General features: G+C 48.6%; 10 protein-coding genes across 10 annotated transcripts; 4 read left to right on the forward strand and 6 right to left on the reverse strand.

Annotated features, from left to right (window-relative positions):
- Nucleotides 1–130: 130 nt before the first annotated feature.
- Nucleotides 131–1,725, reverse strand: GGI43DRAFT_378708 (origin recognition complex subunit 2; the record flags this gene model as incomplete). The annotated part of the gene is made up of 2 exons (XM_083202733.1): nucleotides 131–245; nucleotides 314–1,725. 2 exons carry the CDS (start codon nucleotides 1,723–1,725, stop codon nucleotides 131–133), a joined length of 1,527 nt encoding a protein of 508 aa, XP_083066341.1.
- A 609-nt stretch (nucleotides 1,726–2,334) lies between these two features.
- Nucleotides 2,335–3,094, forward strand: GGI43DRAFT_378709 (phosphatidylglycerophosphatase; the record flags this gene model as incomplete). The annotated part of the gene is made up of 3 exons (XM_083202734.1): nucleotides 2,335–2,556; nucleotides 2,612–2,950; nucleotides 3,005–3,094. The coding sequence occupies 3 exons, from the start codon at nucleotides 2,335–2,337 to the stop codon at nucleotides 3,092–3,094; spliced, it is 651 nt and encodes a 216-aa protein (XP_083066342.1).
- A 399-nt stretch (nucleotides 3,095–3,493) lies between these two features.
- Nucleotides 3,494–3,955, forward strand: GGI43DRAFT_378710 (uncharacterized protein; the record flags this gene model as incomplete). The annotated part of the gene is made up of 2 exons (XM_083202735.1): nucleotides 3,494–3,671; nucleotides 3,753–3,955. The coding sequence occupies 2 exons, from the start codon at nucleotides 3,494–3,496 to the stop codon at nucleotides 3,953–3,955; spliced, it is 381 nt and encodes a 126-aa protein (XP_083066343.1).
- A 376-nt stretch (nucleotides 3,956–4,331) lies between these two features.
- Nucleotides 4,332–5,103, reverse strand: GGI43DRAFT_378711 (uncharacterized protein; the record flags this gene model as incomplete). The annotated part of the gene is made up of 2 exons (XM_083202736.1): nucleotides 4,332–4,886; nucleotides 4,957–5,103. The coding sequence occupies 2 exons, from the start codon at nucleotides 5,101–5,103 to the stop codon at nucleotides 4,332–4,334; spliced, it is 702 nt and encodes a 233-aa protein (XP_083066344.1).
- Nucleotides 5,104–5,865: 762 nt separating this feature from the next.
- On the forward strand, nucleotides 5,866–7,329 carry GGI43DRAFT_22264 (acyl transferase/acyl hydrolase/lysophospholipase). The gene is made up of 2 exons (XM_083200381.1): nucleotides 5,866–6,506; nucleotides 6,568–7,329. Exons 1-2 carry the CDS (start codon nucleotides 6,013–6,015, stop codon nucleotides 7,208–7,210), a joined length of 1,137 nt encoding a protein of 378 aa, XP_083066345.1. The 5' UTR covers nucleotides 5,866–6,012; the 3' UTR covers nucleotides 7,211–7,329.
- Nucleotides 7,330–7,769: 440 nt separating this feature from the next.
- On the forward strand, nucleotides 7,770–8,474 carry GGI43DRAFT_378713 (translocation channel protein TIM22; the record flags this gene model as incomplete). Its single annotated transcript, XM_083202737.1, has 3 exons — nucleotides 7,770–7,847; nucleotides 7,926–8,021; nucleotides 8,121–8,474. 3 exons carry the CDS (start codon nucleotides 7,770–7,772, stop codon nucleotides 8,472–8,474), a joined length of 528 nt encoding a protein of 175 aa, XP_083066346.1.
- A 427-nt stretch (nucleotides 8,475–8,901) lies between these two features.
- Nucleotides 8,902–10,689, reverse strand: GGI43DRAFT_22282 (concanavalin A-like lectin/glucanase domain-containing protein). Its single transcript, XM_083200387.1, has 4 exons — nucleotides 10,218–10,689; nucleotides 9,949–10,049; nucleotides 9,180–9,849; nucleotides 8,902–9,097 (listed from the first exon to the last, which is right to left on the reverse strand). The coding sequence occupies exons 1-4, from the start codon at nucleotides 10,447–10,449 to the stop codon at nucleotides 9,000–9,002; spliced, it is 1,101 nt and encodes a 366-aa protein (XP_083066347.1). The 5' UTR covers nucleotides 10,450–10,689; the 3' UTR covers nucleotides 8,902–8,999.
- A 2,271-nt stretch (nucleotides 10,690–12,960) lies between these two features.
- On the reverse strand, nucleotides 12,961–15,072 carry GGI43DRAFT_22407 (serine/threonine-protein phosphatase 2B catalytic subunit). Its single transcript, XM_083200407.1, has 3 exons — nucleotides 14,783–15,072; nucleotides 14,046–14,635; nucleotides 12,961–13,947 (listed from the first exon to the last, which is right to left on the reverse strand). Exons 1-3 carry the CDS (start codon nucleotides 14,952–14,954, stop codon nucleotides 13,030–13,032), a joined length of 1,680 nt encoding a protein of 559 aa, XP_083066348.1. The 5' UTR covers nucleotides 14,955–15,072; the 3' UTR covers nucleotides 12,961–13,029.
- A 1,146-nt stretch (nucleotides 15,073–16,218) lies between these two features.
- Nucleotides 16,219–18,004, reverse strand: GGI43DRAFT_391075 (uncharacterized protein). Its single transcript, XM_083204392.1, has 4 exons — nucleotides 17,312–18,004; nucleotides 16,826–17,209; nucleotides 16,604–16,736; nucleotides 16,219–16,546 (listed from the first exon to the last, which is right to left on the reverse strand). Exons 1-4 carry the CDS (start codon nucleotides 17,553–17,555, stop codon nucleotides 16,432–16,434), a joined length of 876 nt encoding a protein of 291 aa, XP_083066349.1. The 5' UTR covers nucleotides 17,556–18,004; the 3' UTR covers nucleotides 16,219–16,431.
- On the reverse strand, nucleotides 18,005–20,937 carry GGI43DRAFT_391081 (uncharacterized protein). Its single transcript, XM_083204393.1, has 10 exons — nucleotides 20,585–20,937; nucleotides 20,354–20,515; nucleotides 20,267–20,284; nucleotides 20,124–20,190; nucleotides 19,994–20,054; nucleotides 19,843–19,930; nucleotides 19,672–19,783; nucleotides 19,021–19,621; nucleotides 18,889–18,960; nucleotides 18,005–18,802 (listed from the first exon to the last, which is right to left on the reverse strand). Exons 1-10 carry the CDS (start codon nucleotides 20,617–20,619, stop codon nucleotides 18,717–18,719), a joined length of 1,302 nt encoding a protein of 433 aa, XP_083066350.1. The 5' UTR covers nucleotides 20,620–20,937; the 3' UTR covers nucleotides 18,005–18,716.
- Between the last annotated feature and the right edge of the window lie 99 nt (nucleotides 20,938–21,036).

Genomic DNA, 21,036 nt, shown 5'->3' on the forward strand with positions numbered 1-21,036 from the left:
TATCATCGCTTTTGGTATATTCATCGTCCTTGTGCTTCAATTTGTAGTATATATATATATAGAATTGACGGATCACAGCTCATGCCAATCGCTTGAATGAAGAGAAATCAAAGAGAGTCAAATTCAACATCTATGCAGTCAAATCTTCTAAAATGGCTTCGAGGTCTTCTTTCCTAAAAGGCAGGCTTAACAGCTCCGTTCCAAGATTGTCTTTGCGACTTGTTAACATTTGATGGTCGTGGAATCTAAATAGCAACGTCCATGGTTAGCATCATCTACTGAAACTTTGGTTTACGGTGAACTGGGTGCTTACTCTTTGAGCAGTGTCCGGAAAGCCATCTCGGAACTGCAAATGAATTCCTCAACAGCCTTGTTGTATACCATTCTATACTCTAGGCCAACATCCTCATCGCCTTCGTCTTCCATTGCAATGAGAACTTCGCCAACGAGGAGACGGAATAGGTTCTTTGCGTTTTCTGTAAGACTCTTCAACACGAACGCGACACCTTCGCGGCCATTGACGCGCTGGGATTGTCGGCCAAGAAGCTCATGTACATCATCTACGACGTCGAGCTCGACTTTGAACGGAGAGAAAGTGGTGCAGTCATGGAAGACAAAGTTGAAGTCTGAGCGGACGCCAATGTCCCATAATAACGTGAAGTCGGGTGTGTCGGCGGAGCATATTAAGTTGATCTGCGGATGGGCTGCAAGCTGGGCGAGAATGGCTTGAGAGCCCGGCTTGCGGAGGGGGGTGGCGTCGATGGAGTTTACAATGATGGTGAGGGTGAGTTTGGAGGCGGACAAGAGAGAGGTGATGCTTTGTATCATGATAGAGGGCTGGGCGGTTGGTACCCTTTGGTTGGGATCGATGGCGGAGGCGACGATGCTGAGGATTTCGCGGAGGTTTGTGGTGTGGGCGTAGCCGTTGACTATGACGATCTTGCCGGCCGTTCTGCTGGTTTTGTTGTTGGAATGGATATATGTGGCAAACTTGTGCAGCAGCGGCCTCTTGGATCCTAGGCCAAAGAGGCAAATGCTAAAGCCTTGTGATAGCTCAAACGCCCACTGTGGAAAAGATTCGGCGTGTAAGGACTCGAGATATTCAATATTCTCGGTATGGCGATCCTGGTGGTCGTGCAAGATGCTGAAATATTCTTCGTGAGAGAGTAAATTGAGAGACGCCAACGTATTATCTGACGTCTTGGGCCGGCCAGGTTTGTTGTGCAGAAAATACAGCTCATGGGGAGGCAAATCTCTTGGCGGCGTTGGAGATCTCGCCCTCTTCGCCCTGGCTTTTCGCCGAGCTGGTGTTTTTGAAGGCGTAGCAGGGTCGCCTTCTGCCAATCCCGCTGCTCCGCCGTCTGTTCTCTCTTCAAGCTCATCCTCGCCGTCATCTTCGTCCTCAGCATCGCTCGACTCGTAAATCTGCCGCGTGATATCGACCCCGATCTGGTCATCGTCGTCGCTCCCTCCATCGCCAACGACTCGATCTATCAGGGCTCTTGCGCTCTTCCTCCGCGCGGATCGATCTGCGGCTCTGCCTGGCGTGAGAGCATTGAAACCCACTGCTTTGGTAGGTGTTGCAAAGACTGGCACCACGTTTGATTTTGCATTCGGAGTGCTGTTATTTGATCTATTTTTGGGAGGACGGCCACGGCGTCGAGGCGTTGATGTTGTTGCAGATGGCTCGGGTTCTGTCGCTGTCTCTTGGATATCCATGTCCATTTTGTCTCCCAATTGCGGAGAATTTGTGTTGTCTTCTTCGTTTGTATCCATTATATTGGTATTGTATCGTTTGTATACTCGTGAGATCTTGATGTTGCTTCGTCGCCGTTGAGGTTGGAGGGGTTGTTGGAGAGTATCTATGCAAGGATTTGAAAGACTCGAATATTAACACGTCCTAGTAGTAGGATGGAGTGATCAGCTGAGGAAGAATTGATATTTTGACCCAAATTAGGGTATATTCTTCTGATCAGGTAAAGACCTCTATGGGCAATGCTTCAGTTAAGCTTGTCGAGCGCCTGCATGTAAATGTAAATAATATGTAGCAGCTGATGATCGCGAACCAGCTCTGACCTCATCCGAGGATTCTCCCTGGAAAAATGCACCACTCAACGCGCTGGACGCGCTGCGGGAGCTACAGAGCTCAGGGTTCCTGAGGCGCTAATCCAGGGAATCCATGGCGTAGCGCTAATCCGGCCCACTGAAGCTCCAGCGGTGCGGGCTGTCAGAAGAAATTGTCTAAAACATCCATCAGCTATTGAGTGCGTTCAGCTTGTAGCTTACACGAATTGCGTCTCAAGCCATTACAAGCTCTAGAGAAGAATCTTCAAAATGAATTTTAACCTGTACGGGTCTCTCAACTCTGCAAAGCTACTGCTCAAGCCTGGGCTGTGTTTGCCTCACCACATAGCACCGACTTTTAATGATCTTCCCATCCCGCTTGATGCGGTGCTGCAAAGAGAGGGCCGAAGAGCCAATATCAAGGCTGTAGTCTTGGATAAGGATGACTGTTTTGCTTATCCTGACGCAAAAGAAGTATATCCTGCATACAAGGTAACATCACATCTCGCCAATTGTTCCCTGTGGCATCGCTAACAGAAAGCTTCAGCAACACTTTGAAAAGCTCAAGCAGACATACCCTGGACGAAAGCTCTTGGTAGTGTCTAATACGGCTGGTTCAACTAGCTGGGATAAAGACCTTAAGCAGGCGGCTGAAGTAGAAAAGAGCACTGGAGTCTTTGTTCTGCCTCATTCCACAAAGAAGCCTGGCTGTGGTGCTGAGATCATGGCGTATTTCAAGAAATATCCAGAGACTGGAGTGACTGATCCCTCGCACATTGCCGTTGTTGGTGATAGGCTCACTACCGATGTCATGCTTGCCAATATGATGGGTGCCTGGGGTTTTTGGATAAAAGATGGCGTGGTGCCATTGAGCCAGAAGAGCATCGTGAGTTCATGAAAGTGTTGAATGGAAACTTCGTGTGAAGCTGATAGTGTGTAGTTCTCAAGGATTGATCACTGCCTGGCGGGATTTCTTCAAGCACGAGGTGTGAGGCCACCTGAGCCACAAGTTTCGTCTGAAAAGTACTGAAGTTCTTGGCGCCTTGACCAACCCACACTCTAGATATACGTATCTTGCTCTATTTCCCTCACACTGGGACCTGTGATTCACAGTCGAAGCATGAGAGTCAGCTGTTGCAAGCCCATCTGGCGGTCAACAATGGCATTGAAGTCGGTATACTGATGGACTGAATCAGCTCTCGGAAATCATCACCTATACTTTGCCTCTATAAATCCTCCTTCTTCATATCCAACTCCACGATCGCCGTTGACTGGGGATTGGATGCTTTCTTAATCTCTTACCAAGCTTCATAACTTGCCAGCTCTCGAACATATATATTACTGCTTTACTCAGATTTTCTGATTGCCCGTCTCTTTCCGCCAGATATAACATCCTTTCATCATCCCTTACGCTCTTACTGCATACAAAATGGGCGGCAAAACGTGGTCCAGACAAGAGGAGCGCTTCTTCTGGAGGACAATCGTGCCACAGTCACCAAAAGCTGTGAAGCCGTCTGATCGAGTTCACGACTGGAAGGTCTGCGCCGAGATTATGCAACAGGAAATGGGAGTGAATGCTCGCCGCAAGTATTCGAAGTTGATGCTCTGTGCGTAGCGCAGCCCGGTGAATCTAGGTGGCGACATGCAGAGACTGTTACTAACTGGTTAATCTTTGTACCGCTTTCAAGTCGAACACTATTTCCAGAATGTCCAGACCGGACACAAGTCTCCCTGCGCTCGCGAGTTCGTAGTGGAGCACAAGCGCGCTCTGAGTGAGTTCCGCACAGGAGACGTGGTGGTCTCTGATATCATGACTGAGAAGGAACTAGTGCAAGCTCAACAGCGAATCTATGCCGTGGTGCAGAGCGAGGTAGCGCAAGATGGCCTTTGAGTGTCGCTATTTTCAACCTGGCTAGCCCTGGAAAATATTATGAGCATTAAAGAGCAAGGGAATAAGAATGAAGATGGCAGTTATTGTTGATTCAAGACGTCAGGAATTAGTGCTAGACGGTATTACGATGGAGTTTACAAGTAGAAATGCAGCATGTCTATGTTTGACCCTTGAATGTGCCTCCAGGGAAACTTCTCACGTATTCCATTCGCATAAATGTGACGGTCACTGAGCAGACATACATAGCTGCTTTGCTAACTTGCTTGATGCTTGGCAAACAACAGCCCTTGTTCAGATTCTGGCTCACAAAAATCTTTATTGGTATCAACTATTCCAAAATCCAAAACCTAAAACGCCAAAAAGTCATATACAAATTTTAATCCTTCCAAATCATCTTCCTAATTTCCTCTCCTCCTACTACCCCAACAGCAGCGGGCCATCCTCCCAATGCTCCAAAGACCCATCCGTACGTTGCTTCGTGGGCATATTTTACACCGCCCAGCAACAAATTGGCAACATCAAAGGCCAGGCTCTCCGCAGGCTTAACCTTCATAGTGAACTGAGTGCCCGTATCGTCGATGCCCAAAGACCAGCGGAGGTCGAGTGTATGTCCAGAGCGTGAAATATTAACAGGCTCATTCCAAGTGGCGGAATCCACGAGATTATATGCCACCATGATAGTGGAAGGGTTGCTGTAAAAAGACCAGAAACCGCCCCATGGAGGTGTAGACACGGTGACGGTTCCCTTTTGGCCGACAGCTGTGAGTTTACCGTTCAGGGTCGTTTCGCCGCATATAATGAACTCTATGCGCACGCTGGGACCCGGACCAGAGTCAAAGTTGCTGAGCGATGTGAGGACAACCTCGCCGATTCGACCGCCATTGATTGATGGGCCGGCCTCAAAGGGCAGATATTTCTTCCTCTCTTCTTCCTGTAGGGCCCCAGATTAGTATCTTGATTGCTTATTGACATGAGCCCAAACTCGGATGTTAATATCTCACATTTGATCTGCTCGAAACGCCAGCGAAACTAGGCCACCATTGGTTGTTGCCTTTAGGGACGTCGAAATGGACGTTTGTGATGTACATTTTGAGTCCCGGCGGGAGGCTATCCACCACTAGAACTTGGCTGACTGATCCCCAGACCATTTTGACGATGTAATGTTGCTTGTATGAGCTGATTGATAATGGACGAAAAGTTGTTGTGTGTGTCTACTTTACGAAAAGGAAACTGCTGAATTTATGATAACTGCTTTACACAGAGATGGTTCAAGATTCGGCCAAGGCGAAACATCACATGAACTCATGGCATCGCTCTAGATCGATCAGAGCATCATTCATCCTTCAGCTTCTGGCACCAATGCCCCCGATCGACCAATTACCGCAAACTGATCGACTCCATTGCTCTCAGCTGAACGATCGTCGCCGATGCTCTTGCCACCCAGATTGTCCAGATTGCTCAGATTTCCCAGATTTGTCACAATCACCGCCAGACCAAGCAAGGGAGGGAAAATCCAGACTCGGCCGCCCGCACGGCAATCATCTCTCAGCCGTATCTAAATCTGGCAATGACACGACAGTCCAGAACTGGCGACCCCAGTTCGGCAGATGGGCTAGATCGCATCTCCAGCAATATTTTCCAGGGACCGTGGCTTGGCTAGCGGACGGGCCGCGCCTAAGTGGAGACGATGGAGGCTTAGGAGAGACAAAACCTCAGCTCAGCTGGGCCAAGAGTCGATAATTTGCCTATGGTGTCTCTGAAAACGGGGTGGCCCGTAATAGTTGCTTGATTGTTTGCTTCGATAGCGCTCATCAGCTGTGATGCCTACCGAGACACTCATCTTATGCCCCCATTGACCCAAGTACATACGACCGTATATAACGACACCTAAACTCCTGTGGTTTTTTTTTTTTTTTTTTTTTTTTTTTTTTTTTTTTTTTGCATCCAACTTATAAATCTCTCCATCTACCTAATTATTTCATCAATTCGCTTTTTCACTTGATTTTTTTCATTCAAAATCTCACACCGCATAGCACATCACAGCATATTCTAGCGCCATGGTCTATCGCCCTGCCACACGACACCTCAACGGCGTTCGCCTCCTTGCCCTAGATGGAGGCGGTGTCCGAGGTGTGGCATCTCTAATGGTCTTAAAAGAAATCATGAAGAGAGTCCAAGAGCGAAAGGGCCTCAAGGAGGAATGCCGGCCGGTAGACTACTTTGAGCTTGGTGCGGGCACGAGCACTGGTGGTATCATCGGCATCATGCTCTTCCGGCTTCGCATGACGGCTTCAGAGGCCATTGCAGAGTACGACAACATTTCCAAGGAGGTGTTTAGCCCTAAAATCTATGGCTGGAACATTACAAAAGTGATGCCCAACAAGCTTGCTTCTTGGATCAACAATAGCAAAACGCTGGTGCAAAGCAGCCGATTCGACGACACATCGTTGAAGAAGGCTATTAACAAGGTCGTTGCCAAATATGGATTGGATGAGGAGGACAGGCGATTAGAGGGCGATGCACCATTACTGCACCCCAAAGCAGGCAGAATGTAAGTTTTACAATGTCTTCTCTTTACCATCATTTGAGAAGGGGTCTAACAATGGAGATAGGATCGTCTGCACAACAGCTCAAAACAGAGCTGAAACAGTCCTGCTAAGATCTTACAAGGACAACACAATCCATGTCAAGTCCAAAGTCAACGATGCCATGAAGGAGCATTCGGATAAACTCACCATCAGTCTGGCTACCCGAGCTACCTCTGCCGCGCCCACTTACTTCCCCGAAGTGAAATGGCCAGAAAACGATCCCAAATTGACATTCTGGGATGGCGGTCTACTTAACAACAACCCCATTGATCAGCTGTGGTACTCAAGATATGAGCTCGTCCAGCCAGACGAGCCTTCCCCTCCAGTTTCTTGTGTCATTAGCCTGGGAACCGGCTACGTCAAGCCGGATTCACCATCAGAGTCTTGGTTCCAGCTTGCGGGAGTGGCGTCATCCGTGATGGGCTTTGCTACAAACACAAATGCCAAGGGCAAAGACTTCTCACGACACATGACGGCATTGAACAACCGTCCTGAGCATGCTAAGACCAGATACGTCCGATTTAACCCGTCATTGGGTACTAGTGATATCGGTCTGGCAGACTACACGAAGATGGATGAGCTGAAGACCTTGGCGACCAAGTATATTGAGGATAAGGATAACCAGCTGTGGATTGACAAGGCCGTTCTTGCATTGTGCGATGAGTAAAAATCGACAAAATGGAGTTGTTTTTTGTTTAAAAAGATATTAAAGAATGTTTATGTATATGCTGGCATGCACTATAGATGATATTTTAGCATTGGGGAGATAGATGAGACTACTGGACACATACAGGTATCATAGTTTCGGTGTAAGATAATACATGAAAGCCTTACCTCTTACATACTAATCTTGATTCATGTTATAGCTTAAAGTATCTCAGCTACTACTAATATTCTTACACCAATGTATCATTATACTGCATCTACATCCATTGCTATTAAATGCTTTATACAAATATCTTCATCTTCACCAACAGCGGCCTTCGCTCCGCCCCGCCCCGGCCGGCGGCACCGAAAAATCCCCGCCGCGGGGACCAGCCCACCACCCGCCAAGGCGGTCAAGCCCGGCAGAAATAATTCCTCTCTGAATCTTGATAGCAGCTCCGAGGCGACGATTTGCTCAACCTCCCATACAAGAAATTCATATTATCGGCAACGCATTCCCAGAGGCATTCACCAGCACTGACGCACAAACGAATTCCTCTTTGCCAGATCATCTGCCCATCATGAACGTCCCTTCACCTTTCGGCGGGAACACCCCCTCCATTCCTCAGCTTGGTGGCCAGGATCCAAACGTCAGAGCTGTAGGTTCCCCAGTTTCTCCCCTCCTCTTTGCGCCGCGTAGCGCATACAGCTTTGCTAATTTGAATTCGTGGTTCTAGATCCAAGGCGCAATGGAGTCATGCTATGGAAAGTCCATCATGTCAGGTGTAATGGGTTTCGGCATGGGCGGACTGTTCGGTCTCTTCATGGCTTCCGTACGTTTTGCTTTCCTGTCTTGTCTATAGCTGCCCAAATCCAGCTCCCTCGCTCTTAGTTCCTTGGACTTTGGCTAACCTAGTTTTGTTTTATTACAGATGTCCTACGATACCCCCTACGGCAGTCCCCTCCAGGGCGCCAACGGCCAACCCGCCGTCACCTCACTTCCTCTCCGCCAGCAGCTGAAGATCGGCTTCAAGGACATGGGCACGAAATCCTGGAGCATGGCAAAGAACTTTGGCAAGGTCGGCGGCCTGTTTTCCGGAATCGAGTGCGGCATCGAAGGCCTGCGAGCGAAGAACGACCTGGTCAACGGCGTGGCGGCGGGATGCCTTACGGGAGGCATCCTGGCTAAGAATGCGGGACCCCAAGCTATGGCTGGAGGTTGTGTTGCGTTTGCGGCATTTAGTGCGGCGATTGATGCGTACATGAGACAGCCGAGCGACGAGTAAACAACGGCGGATGTTGTCTCTGTTTTGGCAAAAGTGAGAGAGAGATGTTGTACGATGACATGAGGATTTTTGGAACACTTTGGGTTTGCTTTGTCCTGATTACGGACTGAGGAGTTACGGTAGAGTGAACATATAGAGCATCTGGGTTGGCGTTGGAGGCATTGATATGGTATATCTCTCCACTTATAATGTGATCTTTCAAGACACGAGAAGGTAAAAGAAGGGGAGAGAAGTAACAGCATGCTGTTATTTATTTCATTGAGAGATCTGGGTGTGTATACAATACCCAGACTGCTATAGAAGCAAGTTATTTGTATTATAAGAATCATATTATTTAATGACCAAAATATTAACGGCAGGCCCCTTTTCGTTGAGGGCTACATTTTTCATTCCTTCTTGTACCGTTTTCTCTCATTACTACGTGAAATAAATCCGCTTTCATCCTGTTTCTGTAGCCATTTACGGCAGTAACCCATTTCCTATTTGTGCCTTGCTTCATTAAACGACTAGCGATTGCCCTCGCTATTACGATGCCTGGTAGACTTGGAACTTGCCAACCTCCCAGTAGGCGTCTGTGAAAGACTCGGGGTTGTTGGCAACAATGTCAGTGCAGTTGCTGGAGCCTAAAGGAGTCGACAGCGTTAGTAAAAGCTCTACGTACCCACCTCCCATATATATAAAGGGTATGAAGTTGGAAGCACTTACAGCCAGAATTATTCCAAACTCCATACACCAAATCACCACAGAGATCAATGTTCAAGATGATGGAGTTGTTCTTAAAGTGATTTCCAACATTGCAGTCCGTGCTCGGGAAGTCAGCAGCAGCCTCGCCCCAGGTGCTTGGGTCAGGCTTCTGACTGGTGATATCCGAGGGAATAGCGCTGCGGGCAAACTGCCACACGCGGATACCCGCATCACGCCACTCCATGGCCATGATGCCACCTCCGTTCTTGTTGTAAGCTGATCCAAAGGTGTCGGTTTGGCCCTGGACGCCGCAGCCGGCGTTGTTGTTCGTGGAGGAGTCACAGTTGTCTTGTATAGCCTTGTCGGCCTGCTTCCTCTTGACATCCATAGAGCAGCCGGGGGAGGTGTGTAGCGTCATCTGGTTTCCGTCGTCGGCCTTGTTCGTCGCCTCCATGACGTCGATCTCGCCGTTCTTGGGCCAGTTTGACGGATCAGTGAGCCACAGGGCCGGCCAGGAACCGCAGCCGGTGGGAGTGTGGCGGACATCAAAGATGAAGAGGCCGTCGTTGTAGGTGTTCTTGGACTCTACACGGACAGAGAAGCGGCCAGTGGAAGCGTTGGGGACGCTTTTGGGGCCAACAGAAGTATCAACCTTGAGAACGGCGGCATCTTGAGATGCAAAAGTCAAGTTCTAATTATAGGCGTTAGCGATACCGGAGAAGGGTGCACGGGGAGAAGCGAAGCGAAGTGCATGCTTCGGTTTGGCGGTGTAACTCGTCGAGACACTTACAAGTTGCTTGGCTTGGTCCTCTGGGACATAGTGAACAAAGCCCTGGGCAGGGTCGAAGCCAGTAAAGTAGTTGAAATTATCAAAGAAGTTTTCACCTTGGACTAAAAGGGTTGAGCGCAAACAGCATTCATTAGCATGGTTCCAGCCTCAATAGAGTGCATTGTAGTTATTGTAGAATGGATGGATAGAGGCAACCAATTTTGAGAGTGTTGAGTTTAAGGGCCAAAACCATTGGCCAACCACATGAGGAGAACAGAAGAGAAACTCACATGTATCCTTTAGAGTGTAAGTAAGCTGAGAATAGTCGGGATACGAGTTCTTCTTCGCCTGTGTCACACCCACAGCCACGCCAATGACAATGGCAATGACAACCACAGCCGCAACGCCAATCCATACTTTTTTGGACTTCCACCAGGGAGCGCTATATCTGGCGCCACCACTAGACCCAAGATTGACCTCTTCGTAAGTTGGAGGGATCTCGCCCGGCTTGATGCGATCCATTTCCGTCTAAAGAGGCAAGCGAATGGCTGTTGTTGCAGAGAAGAAAAAAGAAAGAGAGTGAGAGGGTGAGAGGGTGAGAGACAAGATAAAGAGTGTGTCTTTTTTTCACCCTTTTTTTTTCGACGCAATCCAGAGAAATACCCAGAGATATCGTGTAAATGACCAATCGCTTTGGAAGGATTCCGGCAAATGACCGACAAGTGGTTAATATAGTCGGCGATAGCCTTTTTGGGACGAACTTCTGCCAGGCACGACACGGCACGGCAAAGTTGACGATAACGAGTGCAGAACAAATACCCGGAACCTCAAAACAATGAAACCTGATGGAATAAAAACAAAAATTGAGAGAGAGAAGCGAGCGAGCGACTCTGTGGTGTTTAAGGGATGAATGAAACACAAAAACCTTGGAAAGCACGGGAGTGAATACGAGAGTGAGATGGAAAAGGTGGATTAGATATCGGGCTCAGACTGGCTGGCCACTCAAAATCTACAGCGCCAGATACGAGTCCGGGCCGGCTTTAACAAACATCCATCCATTGTACGAATAAAGATGGCGCTCCATTCTCCATGCTCCATTCCATGCGTGCTCGCTCGCACTGGGCGCAATCGGATACAGCGGCACCCTGAACTGAGCTGCTTCGCCTGCTTGAGTGCTTGGAACATCAATGGTTGTAAGGAACAGGCATTTATTGAATCAATCACTAGCGGGTTATAATTCGTCTGCCTGGTAGACGAGGGAGAATCTTTACTCGCTTAAACATATAATACAGAATTAGATAATACGCAGTAGGAAGCTATACTGTAGCTATCACATGTAGGCGCCTACTCTTATACTAGAGCTTAATGTGTCAAATCTCGATACAGGCCACTGTCGCTCTTAAACCGTCTAGAGTTTCAATGACGCGCGTCAGCGTTGCAGGGCCATGTTGATCCCAGGCCTAACCTCGAATTTTGTCACCAACATTCCGCTTTCGGTCGCTTCCCCTCTTCTCTAATCCAAAGCGCAGCCTGTGGTTTTTTTGACTTCCTCATTTCTTTTTTGAGGCTAGCTCAGGGCCGCAATCCTTTGGGTCTGTCGTTCATGTAGGTACAGATTAAGTGACGCTACAATGCTGCTAAATATAGGCGCCTTGGACCGGCCATAGCACCCCATGTACCTTGCTGCTGTGGCGCAGAGTATTCTCCGAGATTAAAGATCAACATGCCCCAAGCTATACCTACCTACATGTAAGTTAAACTTCAGCTATGCATTTGACACTTGGTCAACGTCATGATTCCCCAGAATGACCCTGTGCTTGGATCTATGTGGATATTGTTCTCCACGAGGTTAGTATGATTGGGCACCATTGGCTAGTCGTCGGCAAATAATTCTGGGAACCGCTCGATGAGGTTTTACAGCGTCTTATAACAGCATTCGGGCAACCGGCATCTTCGCTCCAAAGAGCTTCTCCAAGTACTTTTTAGCAGCATCTCACGATTTGGACGTGGCATTCGTTCTAGCGTCTTGTGCCACGCTAAAGCAAAGAATCTATACCGACAACAAAAGTCAGCTGGGCATTGCCCCCTGGCAAGATGCATCGCCACCTCCCGATATTCTTCATCTGATAGACGTGGAGCCCGCCTGTTTTGGCGACTTTCTCATGATGTGCCATGAAACCCACGTAGGCTTCTTCAATGCCGCCAAGAAGCTCCATATCTAGTGCAGAGCTGTCAAGGTGGAACTGGACAATAGACCCTTCAGAGGCAACCGTGTAGCTGCATCCACCTTGGATAGCCGTTGGGCCCGCAGCTGTGTCTGCGCTGTTCGCTTCTCCAGGTAATATTGCTTTGGATGATCAACGAGAGCCTGAAAGCTTGGTTCCAAAAAAGCTTGAGCAGCGTATTAATTAATAGTATTGTGTGTCGTTAGAGTACAGAGATATATGAGGCATAAATATTAGCTGGACTATAAATAGGGAGTCGACATCTCCGCGCAACAGTAAAACTTGGATCCGCACGTCTTTGCAGCACATGGGGCGAAAAAAGAAAAAAAAAAAAATCAGTACCAAGAGAGGATGCGCAGTTGAAAAAAATGTGTCAAGGTCATCGCTTTCGCTACCATCTCAGCCGTGGATAGCGAATCCTATCAACTAAACTCTCCCATTGCCAAACCCAGCCCCCCCTTGACTCATATCTTTTTGCTCTAGCCAAAGCCTAATCTTGAATCACATATATATATAAAAAAGGAAAAGACCAAAAGAAAAATAAGTGATGAGGTTGATATGGCGGGTAACGTGAAGCATCAAGTCATCAACTCCTTGACATTGGAGATTGCATTGCCAGTCCTTATCCCAATATTTTCTAAAGCCTATTGTCGCTGCAGATATTCGTTGAAATGCCCAATGTGTTTTTTTCTTTTATGGTGATCGAGTCTTGCGATCTCTGCATTCGGAACTACGTTAGCCGCTAAAGACATTCAAAAAGAACGAAAACACGCGTTAACAACAATAACAAACAAAAAAAAAAAAATAAATCATCAGGCTTGACAACGCCAACGACGGAAGCAAAACGAATTGCGAGGGTATTCTTTTGGGGAAATACTCACGTGCTAAGTCTCCGGGACAGCTGGTGCAGCTTCTTATCATTATCAGCCTCCTCCGCTGCCTTCTGCAAAGCAATTGCTCTCTCCTCTTCCTGGTGCTTCACGACCTCATCATGAGTAGGGGGGAGGTGTTCGTTCTGCAAATCAACCTTCTTGGCATCCTCAAACGAGCTAATCGCGTTCTTGATACCTTCGGCACCGAGCATCAGGGTGCCGGCGGGCAGCCTTCCACCAGATACAGTCTTCAGCTCCGTAACGCGCTCAGACTCCTCTCGCAGAACCTGGAAGACGCGAGACATGCGGCCAATGGCCAGGATCTTGTTCTTGATCGCCCTGCGCTTGAATTCGATCGAGTTGGGATCCTCCAACCCGCTGGTAAGAGCTGGCGAGCTGGGGCCAGGGGAGTGTGAAGAAGGCGTCTCTTCCTTCAGCTCCTCCTCTGAGCACGTGCTCAAAATGGCAATGAGCATATCGGTAATCTTTTCACCAACAAAGGGTAGCGACCAGGTGAAAACATCCATGAAATTGGGAAGCCAGTACGGGTGCGGCGTGCAGTTAAATTGTCGAATATTCATAACGTTGTTCTCATACTTCAGCACGGCGGCTTTATTGTTATAAACGTCGAGGTAGTTTGGTGCCGAGAAGATGGTCATAACACTGGGGAAGCCGGTTGTCCGCGTCTTGCGGTACATTCTGTATCCGGCATCCTGGGCTTCGTGAGCACGAATGACTGAGAGCAAGTTGTTCTTTTCCAGGAAAGCACAGGCGGCGTGATATGAGAAGAAATACGAGCATCCTCGCACGTGGTTATGCAAAAAGAAATCGCTAGATTTTTCTTGTCCAAAGTCTTCGAGGGGGTCGGCCCACAGAATGTCGCACATGAGACCCTGGGTAGGTGGCTCTCTGAATCGATCAATCTATGTCGTCAGGTTAGCTTCGAATTCAGATAGGCTACCATACTCCTGAAAACGATTTCATGATGCAGGTAAACCGGTAGTGGGTTGACACGACTTACACTTCTCAGGTCGTCGAGGGTATGTAACTCAGGGCTCAATCCACCGTGGATACACAGGAACTGCTTGTTCATAACGGCAGCCAGGGGAAGACAGCAGAACGACTCCATACAGGCTTCGTAGACGGCTTCTGAGTACTTGTGCTTACACTCTAACTTAAAGGTGAAGTAGTCGGTCAAATGACGGCACTCGTGGTTGCCTCGCAGAAGCCACAATGTGTTGGGGTAGTGAATCTTGAGGGACCAAAGGTAAAGGACACACTCAATGGAGAAGTAACCACGATCGACGTAGTCACCGAGGAAGAGATAGCGCGTGTCGGCAGGGTCACCTCCAACCTCGAACAGCTTCATCAAATCGTAGTACTGGCCGTGAACATCACCGCAAACGGTAATGGGCGCATCCATCTCAAGAAGGTTGGGCTCTGCTCGCAGAATCTCCGTACCCTTCTTAATGATCCATATCGCCTGCTCCTCGGTGAGTCTGCCCTCGCGGTAGAAGTGCTGCTTTAGAAAGTTGATATCGGGCTTTTCATGGGTATCATCTTCAAAAAATTGCTCATCGGTAGGCTTGAACATGGCCGGCGCCTGGACATCTGTAGATATGGCGGTGCCATAAGAGTCAGCGGCGTCGTGATTGAGGAGTGAGATTTTGATGTCGGAAAACAGCCTCCCCTATCGACAACAATGGCGGGGTAGTTGAAAGCTGAACTCGACAAAACACGGGGTGCAGCTCGACGTACCTTTGCACACTCGCTCGAGCGTGCTGACCTGAGTACCGTCCTCCATCATGTGAATGGTGAAGTCGATCTCGGGCAGAGGCTTCTTCTCCTGAATCGCGCGAATGGCATTGTCGACCTGGGCGGTTCGTCGAGGAGCCTGGTCGGCAGCGTGGGCGTCGCCTTCGGTATCCATGTTAATGACTGGTGGGTTAAGGAGCTGGATAAAAGACTACAAGCAAAAAAATATAAAGAAAAGAAAACTCTCTGGATAGCGAGAACTTTTGGGGGAGCGAGTCAGAGGAGCTGCTGCTGGAGACTGCTCGGCCGATGGTCCAAGAGTTCGCAGAAGCCCAGGAGCCGAAAGGCGTGGCGGGTAGCGGTGAGAGCAGAGAAAAGCAGCAGGCCTGCAGCTGCTAGCAGTTCAAGGAAATGCTGGGGGCGAGTCGAATCAGGGCCCGTGGCAGCGACGTTTTGGCGGAAATCCCAAATAAAAATGTGCTGGAGGGCCAAAACCGTGTGTTGGCGAGGCAAAGGCGAGATAGGCCAACAGGAGAGAACTTGGCGGTGCCCGCGCGGGAGCTGGCCACGGGGATTGGACTGGAGCTAGCACGACTATTACATACTGCTCCAGGGCTATCAATTAGGGGACCGCTCCAAGTACCTAATCTAATTCGAGGCCGGTACCTAATGCCTTAGCAGCACCTTAGCCTCGACTGCTGCAAAACTCGCTGCTGCTTGTTGGTCTGAGGCATAGCGGGACATGTCCCGGACGGCCTCCAGCCCAATCACGGTTCTGGCCCGCAGTTTACATGCGGCTGACGGAACTCGTTATTTTTGGCATCCATGTATATATTTTAATTTCTGGAGTCACTACCTTATCTTGGCTGCGTATTTACACTCTTGATACACCTCCGAGACATCTCAAAATCTCTTATTGATATATTAACAGGTAGACAAGCACTATAGACTCCAGATCTTCCTCGCACCAAAGGTATTCCGAGAAAGGGGCGGGGGATGTGCAAGTTCATTGACATCACTGTTATCCCTATTTCCTTATCCCATACCTAATACGAGCTGCCATATTAGCACGCTACCAGAAGTACCCCGTACTAACAGTCCACCAACATCGATCTGCCAAGTACTCCGCAACTCCAGGCTTTGTATTGCTGAATCTCCCTCAGCAGGCTCGGCTGATTTGAAATGCGCTCTGCAGCCCCGTGTGTTGCACCGAGGCGGCCCCCAAATCTCCTTCAGGCTTCATCTTCAGGCTGGCCTTGCCCCTCTTTCTAGTACGGGTTCCCGCTGGAGCCCCGCTCCAATTCCGCCGCCACCAGACCCTGAAGAACGGAAGCTTGCGTCCGGAGTGCTGCTGGACCTCTGCTGCTTAGGTAAACTTGAGCTCATACAATCGTAACTGCAATAGTCAGTTGATGTCATTTGGGCGAGCAAAGCTCGGATTGGCAGAAACCCTTTTATTTTTCATTGTGTACCTGCATCTTTATCGATCTAGGTGATACTATCTTGCCATAGTGATATAGTAGTTTATACTGAGACGCCAATCTTTCGCAGCAATTCTATTTTCTATTGCAGACCATGCCCATTTAATTCCCAATCTTTTTTGAATTTTCCTTTAACCATTGTTTTCTATTCGCATCGGTGGATATAGTCCATTATGGGAGGCTGTAGCCGCCGTCGACAATCATATCAAGACCGGTCGTGTAGGAGCTTGCATCACTCGCCAGGTACAGGTATGCACCCTTGAGCTCTCCGGCGTGACCCTCGCGGCTGTACGAATATTAGCATTCGCCCTATTTATAGCTATAGCAGAAAGATGAAACTTACCCCATGACAGTCTTGTCCTTCCACGCCTTCTTCGTTTCCGCAGGCGCAAAGGAAGAAATCTCGGTCAGGATATATCCAGGGGATACGGTGTTGACTCGGGCAAATCCAACCCATTCGACGGCCAAACTCTTGCCTAAACAGTTCTTGTTAGCTTCTATGCAGCCCTGAAGCCGTCACAAAAGAGTATGTGGCTGACGGATATCATGGACCCTGGTGACATACAAAAGTGGATCACAGCCGCCTTGGAGCTGTTGTAGACAGCCTGTAGCTGCGGAATGTTGACGATGCTGCCGCTCATTGACGCCGTCGCAATGAAGCTTCCAGTAGTGTAGTTCTCGAGAGGCTTGCCGTCAATCGTCGTGCCCTGTTCTTTCTGTCGGCGGAAGTGGGCGCCGGCGCTCTTCGCACACCACATGACACCGTCCACGTTGACGGCCATGACATCGCGGGCCATATCGGCAGGGCCGTCAATGAAGGCGCCCTTGGTCCATGGGATGCCTGAGTTGGCGACAAAGACGTCGAGGCGGCCGTTGAATTCCTTGACGATATCTGCGATGGCCTTGTCGACGGCCTCGGGCGAGGTAACGTTTACCTGGTACGCCTTGCCTTTTTTTTTTTTCAAATTACGTTTTAGCAAATCGAACAACGCAGTGCACCCCAAGTTCCTACTCTAGGAAGATGTATAGAGAAACGATGGGAAATACGCACACTGGACGCCGTACGTCTTGGCGATGGATGCAGCCGACTCCTCGGCCTGCTTGTTGCTGTTATACCAGATCGCAACGTTGGCACCGGCCTCTGCAAAGGCCTCTACGACGGCGAGACCGATGCCAGCACCGGCGCCTGAGACAATTGCGGTTTTTCCCTTGAGCGAAAAGAGGGGCAGAACTCGTTCGACATTGGGAACAGGGGAGTTGTCGTGCTTGAAAGCGCCGTTGGTGATTTCCGCCATTTTGAATGTATTTCTTGTGATAAAGAAAGTTGTATTGTCTCTAACTTCAGAATGGGATAATCTTGAAGAAACGAAGGAAAGAAGTAAACAAGAAGGGTATCAAGACTGCAAAGTAACTTGGAAACAAAGTGACGCTATCGCGAAAGACTGCGACTGCGGGGAGAATGGAGAGCCACGCCCTCTTTATAATCCTCCAACCTCCAACTCCTCCTCATCGTTGTCTGGCCTTCATAGCCGCCGCTACCCTCCGCAGATACTCCGTCTCCAACCATGAGACCGAGACTCTGACGGCGGGACCCTCCATGCGACATTTACCGCATCTATTTGGCCGCGTTGACACGCGCTCCAATGTCGACTCGTTATTTTTTGGGGTTCTTTTTCTCTAAGATGGCTTGTCTCTTAGTCCATGTGGAGCTGGGCGGGATTCGTTGCTGACCCCACGTTGACATTGATGATTCATTTGCTCCATATCTACGGAGCAGGCCTGTCTGCTTCCTACATACCGGCTCGATGCTACGGTGGGATTGGCACACGTGCTACTATGTACTAGCTATACCGGCAATATTAAATCTGACATTTATCCAGCAATAGTCTGCCGCTTAATAGCTTGTTCCTCGTCTGGTACCTGAATTCCGACTTAAAACTCGTGCTCCCTTGGTCCTTTGCAATGATTATGAACCTTCGGTTATCAATGGTCCCCGCCAAACAACGACGTCTTGGGATACTCCGCCAGTAGCAAAAGCCCCGTAGCGGATCCCTCTCTGTTTGCGATGCCGGACTATGGCTAAGTCGGGATGTTGCGCCTGAAGATCCCCACGTCATAGTGGTGGGGGAAAATATGTATGGTCGTGTGTATTCAGGTCATTGTTTACTTTTTGCTTGTGATATAAAGGAGGCGGTAAGATAAGCGCTTCAGCTGAGTGAGGCCATTTGCCGTGATTGAATCCTATTCATTAAGCGGCATCACGAATGGCGTCTAAACCGGAATCACGAGCGGAATCAATGTGGCGTGCATCCATTCCGCAAAGACACTTTCACTTTACAGCCTCAATCTTCGGTGAGTCTACAGAGTATGGTTGATGTACTTTTATTTTTATCTCGCTTTTTACACTGTCGAGGAGCTTATCTACATGGATCCATCTGATCTTTTCTATTGAGTCTTTATCGTAGCTGCATATTCGACGCAATGACATCTTCTCGCGGGAAATTGGTCATTTTCCAGCGAGAGATAAAGTCATCACGGCTGACTATTTTTCCAGAATATTAGCATTTCCTCATTATATGGCCTCTAGAAGACAGCTTAAACAGCGAAACGGTAAATTGCGAGACTTACTATAAGCGCCACAGATGCGCCGCAGCCCCTCAAAGGCGCTTCTCCCATGAAGTACTCGCCAGTTGTCGAAGACTGTTGGGAAGAGTTTAGTATCACAACGGAATTCAATTCTACTAATTTCGGCACACTTACTAAGTACTCGGCCAGGCGTAAGCTGGAACCAGTATTCGCTTTCTTTACTCCTCAGTATCTCATCCCACTTTCGTGCCGCTTGATACCACGCATCCACATCGATATCCGTGGGAACAACACCTCGGTCATCGTTGTTCCACCTGATCCTATGCAAGTTGCCGCCATTGGTTTCAATCACGGGATATGGCATATCTGGCGCAATTGCAACGCCTTGGTTGCCGCTAGCATGCCATGGGAGCTTGACTTTGCGCAATATCTCAAAATCTTCTGGTGATTCCCTTTTAAGAGTCTCAGCAGCATGGAATCCATCTACGAGCAACGATTGGCCGCCTAGCACCTCATCGGCGGGCTTATTCGTAGGTGGTGTATGAGACAGCAGATGGAAAGCTTGTAGACCAGCAGGTTCCGTAAAATATGTTGTATCTGTATGCGCTGGGAGAGCCAAGTTGGTGTAGGCTGTATCAGCGAGGGCTAGATCTGGGATGAAATCGTAAAAGCCACCATAGTGCGTGTTTCGTATAGGTCCAATAGTTTCCAGGAGCTTCTCTGTCGCCTCCGGAGTTTTTGGCGAGTCGGTAACGAAGCACAGCCCATATTGGCGCTATTCATGGTTAGCTTTCGATCAACTGTGTAAATGCAATCGGTACATGCAATCTTGCTGGTTAAGTCGGCCATTCCCTTTGGAGAAGTACCGCTCATGACATCGTCAAAGCGGACTTCTGGAGGAGCTGAGGCTATCGTGGCGCCCCATAGCTTTCTTGTGCTGTGTACAGTGTCAGGTTACCTAATAAGCAAAACTAATAGGTACATAGCGTTACGCACTCTTGATTTACAAGTTCCCTATTGCTAATGTCGTGAAGAGTGAGACTCAGCCAAGACCAAGGATAGTGACTCTTGTGGGAATCCGACCCTAATAGTAATGAGTAAGTTTGCATCGCATAGAATTAGAGTGAATAATTTGGGTCTCAAGTACATAAAACGTCGACGCCATCACTTCTTGGGGATATCTCTTTGGGCGAAATGTCTTTCGGTATCTGCAAAGCACAGCCAATCAGCAACTATTCGGCAACATCCTAAACGAGCTTTGAAGGGCCAATGGCTACCGCAAAAGTATCAAAGTTGCGCTGCAGGGTGTCTTGGTTTACGCATTGCGCGCAGCGGCAGTTGTCGCTGCACAAAGAGATTCGCTGGTTAGTGTCACATTTTATGCTTGATGCTGTCATATGCAGCATGTGAGCGCACACACCGGAGCCATAATTTAGATCTGGCAGTACAAATTAGCGATCTACTTCACACATCGCTACCAAGCAGAAAGAGAGATGCCGGTACTTACAATTCTGCTTTAAAAGGAGATCCAGACTCGCTGCTCTTAAAAACGAGCCCCTTTGAGCCCGCCTCGAGAGTTGTTGCGTAGAATCGTGGTCTTGAGACAGCAGCCGAGGCATGCCGAGGAATGAGACCACTCCGACCACTGAGACGCAGGCCGCGGCCGGAGCTGCAAGTAGAGGAAAAGATTGAGCAACTCAAAGTTCATGCATGGAGATAAGGAATTCTTGTTACGTACCCAACAGTGATACGGCTTTTCAATAAGAATAGCATGGCTTGAGCAGGAACAAAATGATATGACAAGAACTGGTCCTTGATTCCACTGACCTGGCGGAAGAAGTTGCCCCAGATAGGTATATGGAGCAATGAGACGATAGCACGGGCTAGTCGAGCTACCGGGGTGAGCTGCCATTAGGTAATACAACTGCTAGCTCTAAGAGTCTGGGGTAGAAATATATCTACATGTCCTCTGGAGTTTTGTTTCTAATATCAATTCATACCGTATCTATTCATGCGGAGTGGCATTACTAGTTGAATTCGGAGTGCTTCATAATAGCAGACATTGACAAAGGACAAAAAGCTTAGGTCGATTAATATTACCGATTTGCATTCTATATACTTGGATTACTCGTGAACCACCGCCAGGTAATATCTTTTGAGCAGAAAATATAAAAGTCATATCTATTCATC

The sequence above is a fragment of the Trichoderma evansii genome, assembly GCF_050947405.1.
Source record: "Trichoderma evansii strain SZMC 28006 chromosome Unknown GGI43scaffold_1, whole genome shotgun sequence".
Lineage (NCBI taxonomy): Eukaryota > Fungi > Ascomycota > Sordariomycetes > Hypocreales > Hypocreaceae > Trichoderma > Trichoderma evansii.

What these genes read in the sequence shown, in the direction of transcription:
- GGI43DRAFT_22264 (XM_083200381.1), top strand. Translation starts at nt 6,013, where the DNA reads ATGGTCTATCGCCCTGCCACACGACACCTCAACGGCGTTCGCCTCCTT. An exon ending in CACCCCAAAGCAGGCAGAAT is followed by an intron (nt 6,507 to 6,567) that starts GTAAGTTTTACA and finishes CAATGGAGATAG; the next exon opens with GATCGTCTGCACAACAGCTC.
- GGI43DRAFT_22282 (XM_083200387.1), bottom strand. Translation starts at nt 10,449, where the DNA reads ATGGATCGCATCAAGCCGGGCGAGATCCCTCCAACTTACGAAGAGGTC. An exon ending in TTACACTCTAAAGGATACAT is followed by an intron (nt 10,050 to 10,217) that starts GTGAGTTTCTCT and finishes CAACCCTTTTAG; the next exon opens with TCCAAGGTGAAAACTTCTTT. An exon ending in AGGACCAAGCCAAGCAACTT is followed by an intron (nt 9,850 to 9,948) that starts GTAAGTGTCTCG and finishes GCCTATAATTAG; the next exon opens with AACTTGACTTTTGCATCTCA.
- GGI43DRAFT_22407 (XM_083200407.1), bottom strand. Translation starts at nt 14,954, where the DNA reads ATGGATACCGAAGGCGACGCCCACGCTGCCGACCAGGCTCCTCGACGA. An exon ending in GCTCGAGCGAGTGTGCAAAG is followed by an intron (nt 14,636 to 14,782) that starts GTACGTCGAGCT and finishes CCATATCTACAG; the next exon opens with ATGTCCAGGCGCCGGCCATG. An exon ending in CCCTCGACGACCTGAGAAGT is followed by an intron (nt 13,948 to 14,045) that starts GTAAGTCGTGTC and finishes CTGACGACATAG; the next exon opens with ATTGATCGATTCAGAGAGCC.
- GGI43DRAFT_391075 (XM_083204392.1), bottom strand. Translation starts at nt 17,555, where the DNA reads ATGGCGGAAATCACCAACGGCGCTTTCAAGCACGACAACTCCCCTGTT. An exon ending in GGCGGCTGTGATCCACTTTT is followed by an intron (nt 16,737 to 16,825) that starts GTATGTCACCAG and finishes AGAACTGTTTAG; the next exon opens with GCAAGAGTTTGGCCGTCGAA. An exon ending in AAGGACAAGACTGTCATGGG is followed by an intron (nt 16,547 to 16,603) that starts GTAAGTTTCATC and finishes ATATTCGTACAG; the next exon opens with CCGCGAGGGTCACGCCGGAG.
- GGI43DRAFT_391081 (XM_083204393.1), bottom strand. Translation starts at nt 20,619, where the DNA reads ATGCTATTCTTATTGAAAAGCCGTATCACTGTTGG. An exon ending in AAAAGCCGTATCACTGTTGG is followed by an intron (nt 20,516 to 20,584) that starts GTACGTAACAAG and finishes CTCTACTTGCAG; the next exon opens with CTCCGGCCGCGGCCTGCGTC. An exon ending in GCGCATCTGTGGCGCTTATA is followed by an intron (nt 18,803 to 18,888) that starts GTAAGTCTCGCA and finishes CTGGAAAAATAG; the next exon opens with TCAGCCGTGATGACTTTATC.